The following is a 15,096-nucleotide window of genomic DNA, read 5'->3' as shown; positions in this document are numbered from 1 at the left end:
TGAGTGACAGAAAAGGGAGGTGGCGGATACGCAAGGAGGGAAGATTAGCACCATTGGGGCAAATGAGAAGAAGTCAATCATACACTGGAAACCTGCTTTGGCATTGGTGTCCATCCTGACTGCTGTTCAATGGCATCATTAAGATACAGTAAGGCTTCTCAGGGAATAGTCATTCGTTTTCTACCGCTTATCCTCACCAGGGTGCTGGAGCCTATCCCAGTCTATCCCACCCTGGACTGGTGGCCAGCCAATCCCAGGGCACATATAGACAAACAACCATTCACACTCACATTCATACCTATGGACAATTTGGAGTGGCTAATGAAGCTAGCATGTTTTTGGAATGTGGGAGGAAACCCACGCATGCACGGGAAGAATATGCCGTGGGTGGAATTGAACTCAGGTCTCCTAGCTGTGTGGCCTGCATGTTAACCACTCATCCGCCGTGCAGCCTCTCAGGGTATAATATGATCAAATATCAAATATGATATAAAGCACACTTGGATACAACTTTAGATCAGGCAGTAGAGAGCAATCCCAGGGGTGGGCACACTACGGCCCGGGGGCCACACCTGACATATTATATTACTCATGACTAGTTTATGAAGCTAAGTAGCTACATGTGGCTAAGCCATGTTCCGTCATGTAACCCATCATGAATAAAAATGTGCTTCTGATTAAAACACCATCAAGATCACAGCGTCTCCAATCCGAACCAAAAAACCTGACTAAACTGTGAAAGTAAGAGTCTTCCCTTCTGACCACTCGGCCCAGTCCAGGCACTAAGTCGGAAACGTGGAAAAAAAAAGGACCTGAGGCGGGGCGGGATGCGGTCCAAGCAACATCAATCATCAGCTCGTCAGATGACACCAATCTGTCTTCCCCGCCGATATTGAACGAGAGAGAACACCCTGTCCATCCCATATGACGCTGAAGTTGAGGCTTTGATAAGAGCAAGTATGGAGCTGAGTTCCATTCCAATAAAAACACCTTGTGTTAGTAGTACTAGTTAGTACTAGTACCAACACAAAAATGTCCCTTCCAAAGGTTCCTCACTTGAAAAGCTCCCACAGTTGCTCCACCTTACAGTTGGTGGTTAACTCCTCCAGCTTTATACCTGAGTGAAGTTGGCCCCCCACCTCATCCAAAACTCTAATAGTCTCATTTGTTTGTGCAGGTAAAATGAACGTTTGTGCTGCTTTTGTTTTTGAGTCATTAGAGTTTGTAACATAGGTCAACCAAGCCTAAGATTTAACCCGCGACTGAAATCTTCTTGAATAATTGAAAAAAAGCCTAAACTCTTTCAAACCGTTTAAGGCGACGGGGCGAACAAAACACACTTGGCTACGGCAGAAAGAGCGTTGTCTTGGCAGACGCTTTTCAAAGACAGTGCTCCAGACCCCCCCCCTTGAAAGGGGCCGAGGAAGAGGAGCATCACCACTGTCACCGCTTCATCTGCTCGTGCCGCCGCCTGCCAACAGTCGGTCGTGGTTGAAGTGTGAACCTGGACGGAGATGAGTCAGGATGGTGAGGATTTTACCTGACGCCAGAGACAATAACCTTGTTTCATGTTTGTTTTCTCCGCCTTCTGCTTCAGATAGTCACCATGGCAGCTTTATCGCGCCGCTACATGCCATCGGCGGGACAACTTTGCCTGGTCGCTGGCTCGCCAACAAATAGCAATCTGCTCACCGTAGCGCCGAGATTCCCCGGCCATCCGTGTGTGTTGTTTCACTGCACCTGTTAACATGTCTCAGCAGTGCGGCCGTCGTGGGCTCGGCGCCGCCTGCACCCTCCCCCTCTGGGCCCTCAGGAGTGACTAACTAGCTCAGCTGTCTGATGTGCGGCAAACAACAGCTGGATGCGCTAATCAGGATGGATTGGCAACAACGCGTGGCGCACCTGTGCTACAATATCGTCATCTTAGTTTGCCCACCCCTGATGTACAACATCCGACTCATGGAGTAAAGATGTCTGCGTTCTACGTCAGCATCCGATCCTCCTGGTAATCTGAGGTTTAGAGAATCTTCATCAAATAGAGCAAAGCAGTAATCATATTTACAGTACCCACAATGGATGACTGACAGGTCAACACTTGGTTGCTTTGGTATTCATCCCCATTAAGTCCTAATTAGGAGTAAATAATAAGATACTGCATTTCTGATGTAGTTCAAGTACGCAAACCAGGATGATTACCTTCACAGATCCGGTCCAGCCGCTGCCTCTTCACTTTGTGTTTGTCTGTGAGAGACATGGCGTCAAAGGACAGCACAGCTCGGCTTGGCGGCGGCGGTGGGGGGGGGGGGCCTCTCCTCCTCAGGTGCAACGACTGCTAAGGTTCAAGACCACCTAGTGCACTGTCCGCACTGCTCCCCGGGGCATAACGCCTCGGCACATAAACCTGCGGGGAAACAAACACAAAAAGAGGTGCTTGAACTCAGAATGCAACACAATGCAAGTCTGACACGGCGAGGCTTTCAAGTGCCTGCTTGAATAGAAACCAAGTAGTCTGGTAAAGGAAGTATTGTCACAGAAGCTGTTCATCCTTGGAAAAGAACATACTCTCCCAAGCAGCAGCACATGTAATGACACATTGTGACCAGTAGAGGGTAGTTAACAGCCGCTTCGAGGCACATCTCACTTGCGCCATAACTCAATATAAAGCAATCAATGGCCATTTCTATTCACTGAGCAACTTTAATAAGGCATGTGTGCAGCGTGAAAACACTCCTTGCAGGTGCCTTGTTTGCTAATCACTGGCACGCATGCAGCCAATTATACACAAATGTATCTTTGTTCAGGAGAAAACAAGCTTTTTTTTTTTTTATCAGCACACTGGCACGGATACAGTGCAACTGCAGCAAAATAGGAAAAAAAGCACACAACAAGGATTAATTGTTGCACTAAAAAAACTGCTTGTTCAGTAGCATGGAGGCAGCCTTCCTCGACAGACTACACACATTTTTGTCTGATGTAAGCAACGACAGAAAAGTTCTCAGTCAGAGGAAAGACCCAAAATCTTACAAATGCATCAGTTTGTTTGTTTACAATGAATAATAATAATAAAGTTGAGGCTTGAGGGGTCATACAAAGGTCAAAGAGTCATACAATCACGATGTGCACGATGTGCTTGTATCCCTTTTATTCAGAAGCACTTCAAACATCAGACAACATCAAGATTGTTGTTTCAAGACACCAGGAATATACAGTACATGAATAAAGGATATGCTATATACTATATGAACTATGAATGATCAAACATGTATTATTAAAGAGTATGCCAACCTCCTTTTTTACCTCCCACAGGTAGGTTACGTTATGTGTCACATGTTTGTTGACTTGTTTGTTTGGCGCCATGGCTGAGTGTGAAAGGTGGCAGCACATTGTCTGACTCTTGTACTGTATGTTAAAAGTTGAAATGTAATACTTTGGAAGCAACTGGCGGGCCGGGTGTGGCCCCCGGGCCGTTGTTTGCCCACCTGCAAACGTAACCCTGTTACTCCAAAGATCATTATTAAATGCTTAATACATCTGAAACAACAAAAATAAACATTGCCTAATAATTATGCACAAAATATACTGTATATAATGTCATTTATAGCATACTTCAGAAGACGTGCTTGGAGACAAATGGACATAAATATGAGAAGTCACTCAGCAGGCGTCTCTGGATGAGTTTGTGCGGCTGAATTATTAAAAAAGGTCACGGCAACCTGCTAGCGCTCCTGGGAGGCGCAAAAGCGAAAGAAGTAGCGAGTGTACTACTGACTGATCAATTCTCACTCATATGCGTTGCTGTTTGGGAACTAACTGGCATTGAGCCACGGGGTCTGTGCCAATAAATCACGCTGTAGAAGCGGAAAGAAGAAGACGTTCCTATAGCTGACAGCAATACATCACTGTGACATCGGTCTAGTGTCTACACAGAAAGAGATCAAATATATGTCCGTCTTTATATCGATGAGACTCGCACGGTATGTCACAAAGCACGACCGCCAGAAAATACTGCAGTATATTATATATATATATATATATATTTGTCCACTGGATGAGGACTTTCACTTTTATATGACATAATCACATCCCCTACGTAGCGGCTTGCATGTTCTCATTTCCTGTGTGGCTAACCAGCCTTTGAAGAGCCGTTTGAAACAAGCATCTCCAGCTGTACTTCAAACACTCTCACTCCAGATCAAAGTGTCCAAAGTGCGGTCCAGGGGCCATTTGCAGCCTGCAACTGTATTGTTTTTTAATTGGCCCGAGGTACAACAGCAAAAACCTGCGGTGATTTTACTACAAGAATAGCAAAATATTCACAAATAAAGTTGAGAAAAAGTCAAACATATACAGTAGGGTGAAAAAATGGCTGCCCCCTTCCTGATGTCTTATTTTTTTGGCATGTTTGTCACACTTCATTCATCATTCATTCATCATTCATTCATCATCACCAGTAAAAATAACAAGACCAGGAAGATTAAACGAGAGACGGGACATTAGCGGTTCAATGAGTTACATTAAGTTGTATTACGCAACGGCGAGTACTCCACAGCAGTAAAACATGTTTGTTTCTGGAAATTGAAAAGAATATGGACATGTTTTGTGGTGTGAAATGACGAAAAGTCATCCTCCGAGTGATGCAATGACCAAAGACGAAAAAGTCATGCTGCGAGTGATGAAACAAAAGATGAAAGTCATATTTGCGAGTGACGAAATAACGAAAAAGTCATGCTGTGAGTGACAAAATGACAAGTCATATTATGAGTGATGAAATGACGAACAAGCCATGTTGCGTGTGATGAAATGACAAAAGAAGAAAATGAAAATGTTTAATCTGCACCGCATTGGGATATTTAAAATGGCTCATTGGTAACGGTTTGTTTTTAACTCATCATTTTTGTCGTGGGTTGGGAGGAAAAAGGAGCCAGAAGAACAACAATACGACGATACAGCTGAATTTGTTGAAAAGCTCAGCATGCCGCTACAGAGACTGGAGTGCGAGTCCCCACAAAGCACATGAGCAAATAAAACACCTTAGTCAGACTTTAGAAATGCACCAAAAAAAAAACCCTATCATCAACATTTATTTTTTCAGAAGAAAACATCTCAACGACAATCTTGTTTATACTACTGATACGGAGATACACCATTACCCTCTTGTTATTTCATATATTAAAAAAACAGTCTGTTCTTCCAGTTGAAACAATGGAGGCCATTTTAGCCGTCTTTGGGATACTGGAGTTCCTCCAGAGGTAAATCTGTCAGCGCCGTGCCAAAACAAAGAAAGAGAAAACAGGAAGGTGTGGTCACCCGGCAACATCAGCCGCACTCTACTATTAATATCCCCTTACATGCCCGGCTCCTCGGCCCCCCCTCGGGCATGTGAAAGTGTGATTTCCATGCACTAAATGAGGCCTGTGATAGCGTGGGCAGGTGACAACTTGAGCAATTAGAATTAGCGGGGTATGCGTGCCAAAGTTAATTTTTTTTTTTAAATGTTTCCCACTTGCAGAACTGTTAAACTTGGAAAGATGATTTTACTCATTGCAAAAAGTTGAACTATTTTACCAATTATAGGTATCAGAGGTGCCACAATGGTGTAAAGTTTGGGATTTCTTTCCCATGTATTCATATTACTCCACAATCACCAGGTCAGCATAATGCATAATGAATGATAATTGATAACCTTAATAATAAATTGTCATATACACGCATGTCTATTTCCAAAGAGGCAGGAGGAGCGTTCACTCGCTCACTGCAATGGTTTCAGCACCTTGCCGCATTTGTTCCATAGAACAATGGCATGAACAGAGTGAGCCCTTTAGTCAGTTATATAGAAGAGTGTATGTAGCCCTGTAAGGAGTAAATGCAAGGTAATGTAGTAGAAATTAAATGTGTACTTTTCTTAACAGTAAGGGAAATACTCTTGTTTGGCCTCTAGGGACACATACTACTTTAAAAAGTCTTTTGCATGGTAGGGAACCTTTAAGGCAGAGAGTCTACCAGGTGCTATTTCCATCCGATCGATACACTCCTGTTTCTCCAGCAGTGGAGATTATCTGCGCAAAGCAGAAGCCTGAGCAGAAAACGCTTCCCAGAAGAGGGAAATGCCTGCAGCATGCCAACCTGGTGAGCGGAAGGAAGGAAGGTGTGGCACCCCCTCCTCACCAGCTCCGTGTCAACAAGAGGCCGGGCTCTGGTTCAGCCCGTCTGGCTCGGCTCAGCTCCTCTCCTCTCCCATCGGGTCCATCCAGAAAGAGGAAGAGTGATTCATATCTTCCCAGTCCAGGAACTGAGGTTCTTCCACTCTCCCCGGAATGTGCCCACAAACAAACCTCACTGGGGATGGTCAACTAGCGGTGCTGTACTTGGGCTTTGCACTGGGAGGGGGCCAAGTCAAATAATGTGCTGATAAAGTCCAGAGTACAAGTGGTGAGAGGAAGACAGAACCAGGCTGGAAAACAAGGCTGGGGCGAGGGGGGGGGGGGGGGACTCCCAGCCAGGAACATTGGATAATTCAGGTTTGTTGTGATGTTGGATTTACTCCTATTTACTCCTACCAAGTTCATACCCGTTTAGTAAATATACCCAGTAAACCTGAGGTATTGGACGACATTAAAATACAGTGGTTAGCACGCAGGCCTCACAGCTGGGAGACCCGAGTTCAATCCCACCCTCGGCCATCTCTGTGTGGAGTTTGCATGTTCTCCCTGTGCATGCGTGGGTTTTCTCCGGGTACTCCGGTTTCCTCCCACATTCCAAAAACATGCTAGGCTAATTGATGACTCCAAATTGTCCATAGGTATGAATGAATGAATGAATGAATGAATGAAATGGACCCGCTAAAGTCCAATGGTGGCTCGCTGTCCTTCCATGTGTTAGGATTTCCAAGTCATTTTCAGAGGTCAACCTTCTGCTGTCATAAAACCTTTATATCCTATCACCTATATATCCAGCACTTTAAAGGAAAAGTGCACTTTTTTCATAATTTTGCCCAACTGTTTGAACCGTTTATCTGAATCACTGCTACATTTTGTACGCCTTTAAAGCATCTGTAAAATGTGAGCAACACGGGCGGACATTCCGTCCCATTTCAGACCAAAGTGTCCACAAGGCAGCGACCATTTGTCCAATGATGACTAAAAATCGGTTTTACATGTACGCTACCATCTCTAATGAAGCATTTTGGGCATCCCATCGGGGGTGGGGCCAATTTGTTTGTGCTACAAATGAACCAGTGCTTTCAAATCGAGGAGCAGAGTGGGATACCCCAACTTTACCAAACAGCTTTGAAGTTTCCTGACCTTCCGTATGCCCTCCCCCGTGCCCCCCAACCTTCATGCAAGTTGTTGCATTAATATCAAGCAGGGAGCTCGGAAGGTGGGAATACGAGTGTAAAGTGTAACATCAGCCTCTGGAGCCTGCTCGTGTAAAAAGTGATTTAATTTCCGCGCAGATACCCACGGGTCCATGGAAATGCGGGCTCAGCATAAACAGAACAGTGTGGGGGGGGGGGGGGGGGGGGGGTGCATTTGTTTGAGGAAATTGAGAGAATTACCACACTGCTGCAGCTCCATGCCTCACCCAAAGAGACTGGAAAAAAGAAAGTCGGGTAGTTAAGTAACAGATCTTCACTTCAGCACTGAGGAGATGCTCCATCTTTAGCAAGGAGAGGACGTCGTCCCATCGGAATCAATTCCAGTTTAGGGCGGCTTTATCTTTGGAGCTGCCACCGCGCCGGCACGGCACAATAACTCAAGCAGGACGCTTTGAGGAGTGTGTGAGTTTGATCCCAGCGCCACGGTGATGAATGGCTGTTTTTCCCCTTTTGTTGCCCATCAGCACTTTTGATTCCGCAGTTAATCCGCCAGGCCAAGTGCACTCCACCCCCGCCTCCGAAACCCTCCACGGCCCACAGCTGGAAAACCGACATTAAACCAACCCGGAACCACTCTTAATCTACCGGTGAAAAATAGGCGTCACCGACACTGAGACCTGCCAACCTGGTCTTGGACAGCAGAGACCATTCCTGGTACCAGGGGGTGTCGGGTAATAAAAGGATTGTCAGGTTGTTCCACGTACGATGGCACATCCACATAATTTATGACTGATGGAGGGGAGGCTTTCTGCTTGGACGGTCTCAGGAAATTGATCTTCAGCCATCCCCTGTAAAGTCAACAATTCCTGGGAAGAGTACATAGATTTGAAAAGAAACGTGACAGGTTTGTGTTCTACCTAAGGGGCTATCTATGTCCACATGTCTTTTTCCTTTACTTGAAAACAATGTTAAGTAATATATTATATGACTGGATATACGTACATTCTATATAGATACACATATAGCTTAGTAGCATAGTAGATGTTCCTACTATGTTTTATTTTGTTAAACATGCACCGGAATCACGTGTCTGCACTGTTGGCATATGCGTATAAGTAAGACTGAAAAGTAAAGCTGTCTATGGCAGCATGCGTCAGGTTTCAATCAAACCACTTTCTGCCATCTTTGTTTACACATTTTACATGTCTCTCTCTGCCCCTCTTGTGGCACCTAGCCAGCTGGCTTTGGTCCCACGGGAGAGCTACAAGTGGCTATTACCATCATGGGGTACATGCTAAATGACGTTTTTAAGTGTCACTTGACAATCTTACGCTCTTGTTATTATTACAATACTAATAGCTCCAAACACCAGTTGTGTGTCCAGGTTGTTCAGCATAAACACATATGGATCTAATTTCGTAGGTCAGGCGCAGGCGGAGGCGCAGCACAAGGTAGGTTCGCCACGCCAGCGCACTTTGCAAATTTTGTGAGCAGCGCAGTCTGGCGCAGTGCGGCGCACCCACGCCTCCATCCCTCCCAACGGCGCAGGTGGCAAAGACGGACGAAAGAAGGCGAGAGAGGGCTTAACACAGGCGAGTGTAATCTTAACCAATCAAATGAATGCCTGTGGGTATAGGAGTTAATAAATGAACAAAGCCTTTGGAGAGTTAATTGAAAAGTGGTTAGGAGCTACTGGTTGGAGACCCCCGACTCACTGTGTATGAACTCAAAGAATGGTAACGTAGGTCCGTGTTTACGGAGTGCAGGAATAGTGTGTCCGACATTAATGCATCTTTCCCGGCGAGCAGGAGCCACTTCTCCTGGCCAACGCTGTGGTTCTCCTCACATCCATGGACGCACAGCGCTATAGGCGAGAACGCTCTCCTGGCCTACGCTGTGGTTCTCCTCACATCCATGGACGCACAGCGCTATAGGCGAGAGCACGCTGCTTGCTTTAACTGCTTCAAGACGCGATTAATTCAACATAATTGGCATCATTCTTCATGATTTAATCTTGCAGGGCTTTCCACCTGAATGCCTGCCGCCCTCCATGCCCTTCTTGCGCTTTAAATCTCAGACTACCCATCAGGGATCAGATCAGTGGGATGCCTGGTCCTTGTGGTCATATTTTTTTTTAACACATGCACTTTAGATTCTCGGCTTGGCAGCGGCGGAGGGGCTACTAGTGGTCCTCTCGAGAGCTGTTCTACATACGCTGAACAAGAAGCGCAGCTTTGCGTGAAAAACCTGCAGAGACTCCAGCGCCATTTATCTCCCGGCTGCAAGGTTGGGCCAGGATTAATTGACTGAGCTGTGCGAGTGCATATGTGTTAGTGTTAGTAGCGGTCCCTTGAAGCGCCGTGCATTAATCGAGCCTGAGATGATGGGCTGTGGTAAAAAGCCGGAGAACAAGGGGCCAACCTTGTCTTGTGAGCTAGTCAGCGGGGGCTGGACTAAAAAGTGCCGCCACTGGCTCGGGCTCGCTCGAATGCAGTCAGTTAAACTGTGCTCAGGTCGTTGAAAGAACATTCATTCCAAGGCAATGTCTTGGCTCAGACTTGATCACTCAAGGAATGTTGACATTTTTTATCTATTCTTTGAACTAAACACCCATTACTAAACATCATTTGTGGACACTCGAAACTCAGCAGTGCAGCTCATAATTTTTAAATGTATAAATGTGTGAGATGGCTACTTTGGGAAAACTCAAACAAAAACGTGCAAACAGGTCATATCTCCTGAAAGGTCAGTTATTTTACATCTTATTTGGTGTGCATAATAACTGTTTATTATAATAAGTGTTTACTTCCTGGCCAACACTGTGTTTCTCCACCTCCATGGACGGCATCATTAATGCACCTTTCCCGGCGAAAGCAACAGTTTGACGAATATTTCACAAAAACAATCCCATGTGAAATGTCGTTGACAAATGAAAATATTTTTCTCTTGCTGGGAATCACAAACTCCAACCACTGCTGCCTGAGCTTGCCACGTAGGAAGATTTCCTCAGAGCCATAGCTAAAAACCGTAAACAGAGCGAAGCAGAGCTGTATATGCCCACATAAGGAAGCGCAGCTCACTGTGACATCACAGAGAGCCAGTGTTCAAAAAAGCTCCCTGAAAGCAGCATTCAGAGCCATCCCAAACTTCTTTCAGGGCTCACTTCCAAATGTACAAACCTCATTATCTGAAAGTTGGCATCGTTTCACGGGAAAATACAACATTCTAATAGCATTTATAGGTCAGAAAAATGGAAAAAGCATAATAAGTCCCCTTTAATGCTCAATGGGGTAAATGTGACTTATCAGTTCATTAGCTAAATCGATGCTGCACTGACGGAGTACAATTCAATCAACAATCACTAAAGCAGTTCAAGTCTCATCCCTGTTATCCGTCACGGTTCTCCTCAACATCTCAACATGGGCCATTCATTTAGTCACTAGCCAAACGCATTTTATTTAGCATGGAATGTTTGAGGGGTCGCAGGGGGTGTGTGAGTGTGTTGTGTGAGTGTATGTGTGTGTGGGGGGGTGGGGGGTGTCATGTGCCCCCGTCACAATGCTACTTTTCTTGCCTCAAAATGCCTCCTGACACAAAGCCTTAGCACTCCGACAGCGCTGCCTGCCAACAAACATGACCTCCTTTTTTTTTGACTCCCACAACTGGAAAAATAATCAACAATTTCCTACCTCTACCTGGAACGCTCAGCGCGCTCGGCAGGACCTCTAACCCAAACTCTTTTTTTTTTTTTTAAAACACTCACTAACTTTTAACAAGTTAACTTTTATATTTCGACATGCCTCGCTTTTCACTGGAGTTTGATGTATGGGGGATGTAAAGGTAGTAAATCATCTGCAAAATATTACAACACTGATGTGAACCACAATTTGGAACATTAAATACGAATGGATATACTGCATAAGTTATATTGACGCATACTGTACATAACTATTTGAAGTAGAACAATGTTTCACTGCGCTTTATTTTGATAAGCTTGGACTGGAATCTTCTGACCAGATACACGACACGTCTTGTGTTGCCTTTCACTTGTTTCTTATTATGGGAAGAATGAACAACAGCCCGTATAATGTGTGGTCATTGACGGCATCTTGTCACATGCTAAGCTCGTCTATGCTAGTCTGGGTGATGGTTCATGTCTCCAACAGGTAGCTTGGAAGCCAGCAGAAGCTCACGAGTTGCAGCCACACTAGTCACTACTATTAGGCTACTATTGTGATTGGATGGCCATACCCCGCCACTTGTCCGAAAACAGCTGGGATAGGCTCCAGCACCCCCACGACCCTCATGAGGATAAGCGGTTGAAAATGAATGAATGAATAGTCAGTAGTCAACCACAAAACAGACATTATTAATTGATACATTTTGGCAAAACCACAATAGAGCGAGGGAGCCATTAACGGCTGTATACCCCCCCAATATCAATATGGGTGTAAAATCGGGATAAAAAGCTCTGCGGTGACAGTTGAGGACTTTGTTGGAATAGTAGACAACCAGCCGGGTGAGTCAATTATGTATATAATGGCTAACTTGTGTGCTATGTTAAGTCAGCGTTGTGGACCCCACAAAACTCATAACGTTTGCTGAGGTGTGACCCCCCCGGCTCTCCCCCACCTCCCCATCCATCTGCTTCCTCAAACACACACACTTGTACACACACCACCCCCACTCACCACACTTGGAGGTCTGGCCGGATTAAATCAACTGCATGGAGAGCAGGGCCTCATTACACTGCAAAAGCCAGTTCAATGCCTGCTTTACTACCCCCCCCCCCCCATTATAAAAGCACTAGGCTTAAGGGGCTGTCCACATGGAAACGTTTTAAAGTCTAAACTGCAAATATTTCATCGTTTCAGCGTTCCAGGTGACCTGAAACGGTTCCGTCACCAACACATCGCCATCACGTGACCAGAAGTCAGCGTTGCCGATAAATATTTCAACTGGTCAGCGAGGAAGTTGGGGTGGGGGTGCAACCTTTTACGACCTCATCAGTCAGTGGGGTGAGGGCAGGATGTGCCCGCCCTGACAGGAGGTGATGGTTCGCAGCCGAGGAGGCGGCCATTGTTTAACAAGGAGCAGACACCTGAATTAGCGACGAAGGGGGGGGGGGGGGGGGCGAGGCGGTGCTGCGTCTGCATCGCATTAAATGCATAAAGCGCTTGAGTTATAGCGCCGTGCCAGCCGAATTAACTCCATATATCAAGCAGAGTCCAAACAGTTGAGATGTGAGGAGGCTGATCTGATTGGGGGTGGAGGGGACAGCATGGTGGCAAGGGAACAGGGAGGGGGTGGGGGGTGGATAAAGTAACTCAACATTTCTATCTCCTCCCATTAAAGTTAACCACTTTTTCCTCTCCGCATGGCCGTAAAGCTGCCAAACAGACCGCTGATTTATCCCACCCTCGCCCGGGCTTCTGTCCTAACTATCGCATGCCTCCAATTAATTTTTTTTGTTGCTCTCCATCCCCTCTCCCAGTAAATGTGATGAGATTGCAGCAGGGAAAACTGCTGACTTCAGTTAATGCACAATTTCCTTAATAATACCAAAACCTGCCTGCAAAAGCCCTTGGAAAAAAAACATTCCTTTTAAAACCAAAAAATAAACAAGTATCATTAAACAGCCATCAAGGCGGCCTTTTATCAAAAGTGTAAAATGACCAAACACCAGAAGCATCTTTGGAAGACGGTCGACACCGAATCCACTTGTCCACCTACTCGTCACCCACGCACTTGTACCTCTCCACACCGACGCTCTTGTAAACAAGATGTGAGGCAGATGAGAGACTCGGGCTGAGACATCCAAATGCTATCCAGGAGTGCCATCCAAGTGTCATCCAGGATCTGCTGCTGCAGGAGACATCATCAAGCGGTCCAAGCTGAGTGCACAGCTGGCTAGTATTAGTCTGTAAAGTATCACGCCATCAACAGTACTGTACGGTACACCCAAGGAAGGAGGGTCCTCATTCTTTTACATCTTCTACTCCTGAAATGCTGCTCACAAATGGGGGGGGCAATTGGTTAAAACACGCACCCTTGCGGCCCCTACCTGTGCGATTACTTCTCTGACAAATGGTAGTGCATAGGCAGGGGTTACCGGTTTCAAGGTGTACTATGAATTAGTATGAATTAGTCACGTTTTCAGTTTCGTGTCAATTTTGGTCACTGAATTTTCTGTTCGGGAATGGGAATCTTAAAACAAAAACGATTTTTGTAATACGGAAAATAAAAGTGAAATAAAACAGTGAGTAATAACTACATCTCAAAATCACTACATTTCATATGACAAAAGATAAACTCACTGGCAAAAAGGAAAAAGAATAGGCCAGAAACAGATGTTTTTTTCATATTTGGACACCGGAAATTAACATTTTGTGTAAATGATTACGGTACAACCGCGCCTGTATTTGGTATATGTGGGTTCAAAGCGTATTCCAGATGGAAGCTTTCTTTATTCACAACTCACTGCAACATCCATCCATCCATTTTCTATGCCGCTTAAACTAACTAGGGTGAGAGGCGGGGTACACCTTTGACTGTTCGCTATCCAATCCCAGGCCACATATAGACAAACAACCATTCACACTCACATTCATACCTATGGACAATTTGGAGTGGCCAATTAAGCTAGCATGCATATTTTGGAATGACAGACAAAACTCACGCACACACGGGGAAAACTGCAAACTCCACACAGAGATGCCCAAGCGGAGAATCAAACCCTCCAATGTTGGAGAAGCCGTTTGTGAAAAACAGCTATAAATGTGGAGTCTATACGACTTGCTATAAGATTTGCTACATTAGCCGTACAAACAAACAATCAATTCCACCCATCCAACGCTTATCCTCATCAGGGTCACGGGTACAGGCTGATGAAAAAAGTAGGCCAAAATACTAGTTTTGATCAAAAGAATGGCTTGCCAGCCGGGAAAAACTGCATCTGAGAAAGCTACGGCCTGATGTTGAAGATAATTAGAAGCTTGACAAAACAATGTTTCCTGACAAAAGTTTAGTTTGTCCTTTTGTTTGTGTGTACACAGATTCATTAGGCCATTTTGGGGGGTTTGAGGTCTACACAGCTCAAGTGAAGCATGCCAAATGAGGAGCGAGAACTCCACAAACAAAACAAAACAAAAAACCAGCTTGGGAGACTCATTAGGACCCCCCCATAACATGTTGTCAATGGGTTTGGTTTGTGTGCTTATTTGCTGTTTACTGAGCAGACAAAGTGAGGATCTGGCAGCCTCGTGGGAGTGGAGACAACGCACCAATGCCATGATCACAAAAAGTGAAAGTATCAAGTGACTTGAGGAAAACACCCAAGATCTCCAGCTTGTAAAGGCCAGTAAAGCTTATGTTAATCCAAAGCTACGCTTTACCATCACGGGTAAAACAAAGACGTAGTATAAATATACAAAATACAAGTCCAGGCCTGTACTGGTGGATGCTGATTCTGGATTCATTTTGTGCTTTAAAGTTGATGTTCATGTCATAGTTTTTTACACGATGTGTTGATGACTAGCTAGTGCTTGTTCTGCTCACTCTCCAGCCTTGGTCACATTGACATAAGCCCCAAAATAGCCGTCCTCAGCTATGCCTACCGTTAGTTAACTCGCAACTTGTACCCAAGTCTTAGCTTGTAGTTCAAAGCAAAAACTCATGGCCCGCATCTAAAATAAAGACTCGTTAGTTGGGACACTATATGCCAAGGTATCTCTGTATACATGACAATAAAAAAGTACCTTTTCGCGTCTCTGTGGCAAGTT

General features: G+C 45.2%; 1 protein-coding gene across 3 annotated transcripts in view; it reads right to left on the bottom strand.

The window, feature by feature from the left end:
• ctbp2l (C-terminal binding protein 2, like) overlaps nt 1-15,096 on the bottom strand; it is a 59,972-nt gene that overhangs the window by 29,405 nt on the left and 15,471 nt on the right. For 2 of the 3 annotated variants that reach the window (XM_058062595.2, XM_058062598.2), the window contains exon 2: nt 2,197-2,401. In XM_058062595.2, coding sequence (XP_057918578.2) covers nt 2,197-2,254 — 58 coding nt within the window. In that variant the 5' untranslated portion in view covers nt 2,255-2,401. Of the gene's footprint in view, nt 1-2,196; nt 2,402-6,165; nt 6,322-15,096 lie in introns of those variants that run through there. The other variant, XM_058062596.2, reaches the window with a different exon arrangement.

The sequence above is a fragment of the Doryrhamphus excisus genome, unplaced genomic scaffold (genome assembly GCF_037039965.1).
Source record: "Doryrhamphus excisus strain RoL-2023G ecotype Guam unplaced genomic scaffold, RoL_Dexc_Guam_v1.1 HiC_scaffold_24, whole genome shotgun sequence".
Taxonomy (NCBI): Eukaryota; Metazoa; Chordata; class Actinopteri; order Syngnathiformes; family Syngnathidae; genus Doryrhamphus; species Doryrhamphus excisus.
The sequence above is the reverse complement of the archived record's forward strand: the minus strand, read 5'-3'. Positions and strand labels throughout refer to the sequence as shown.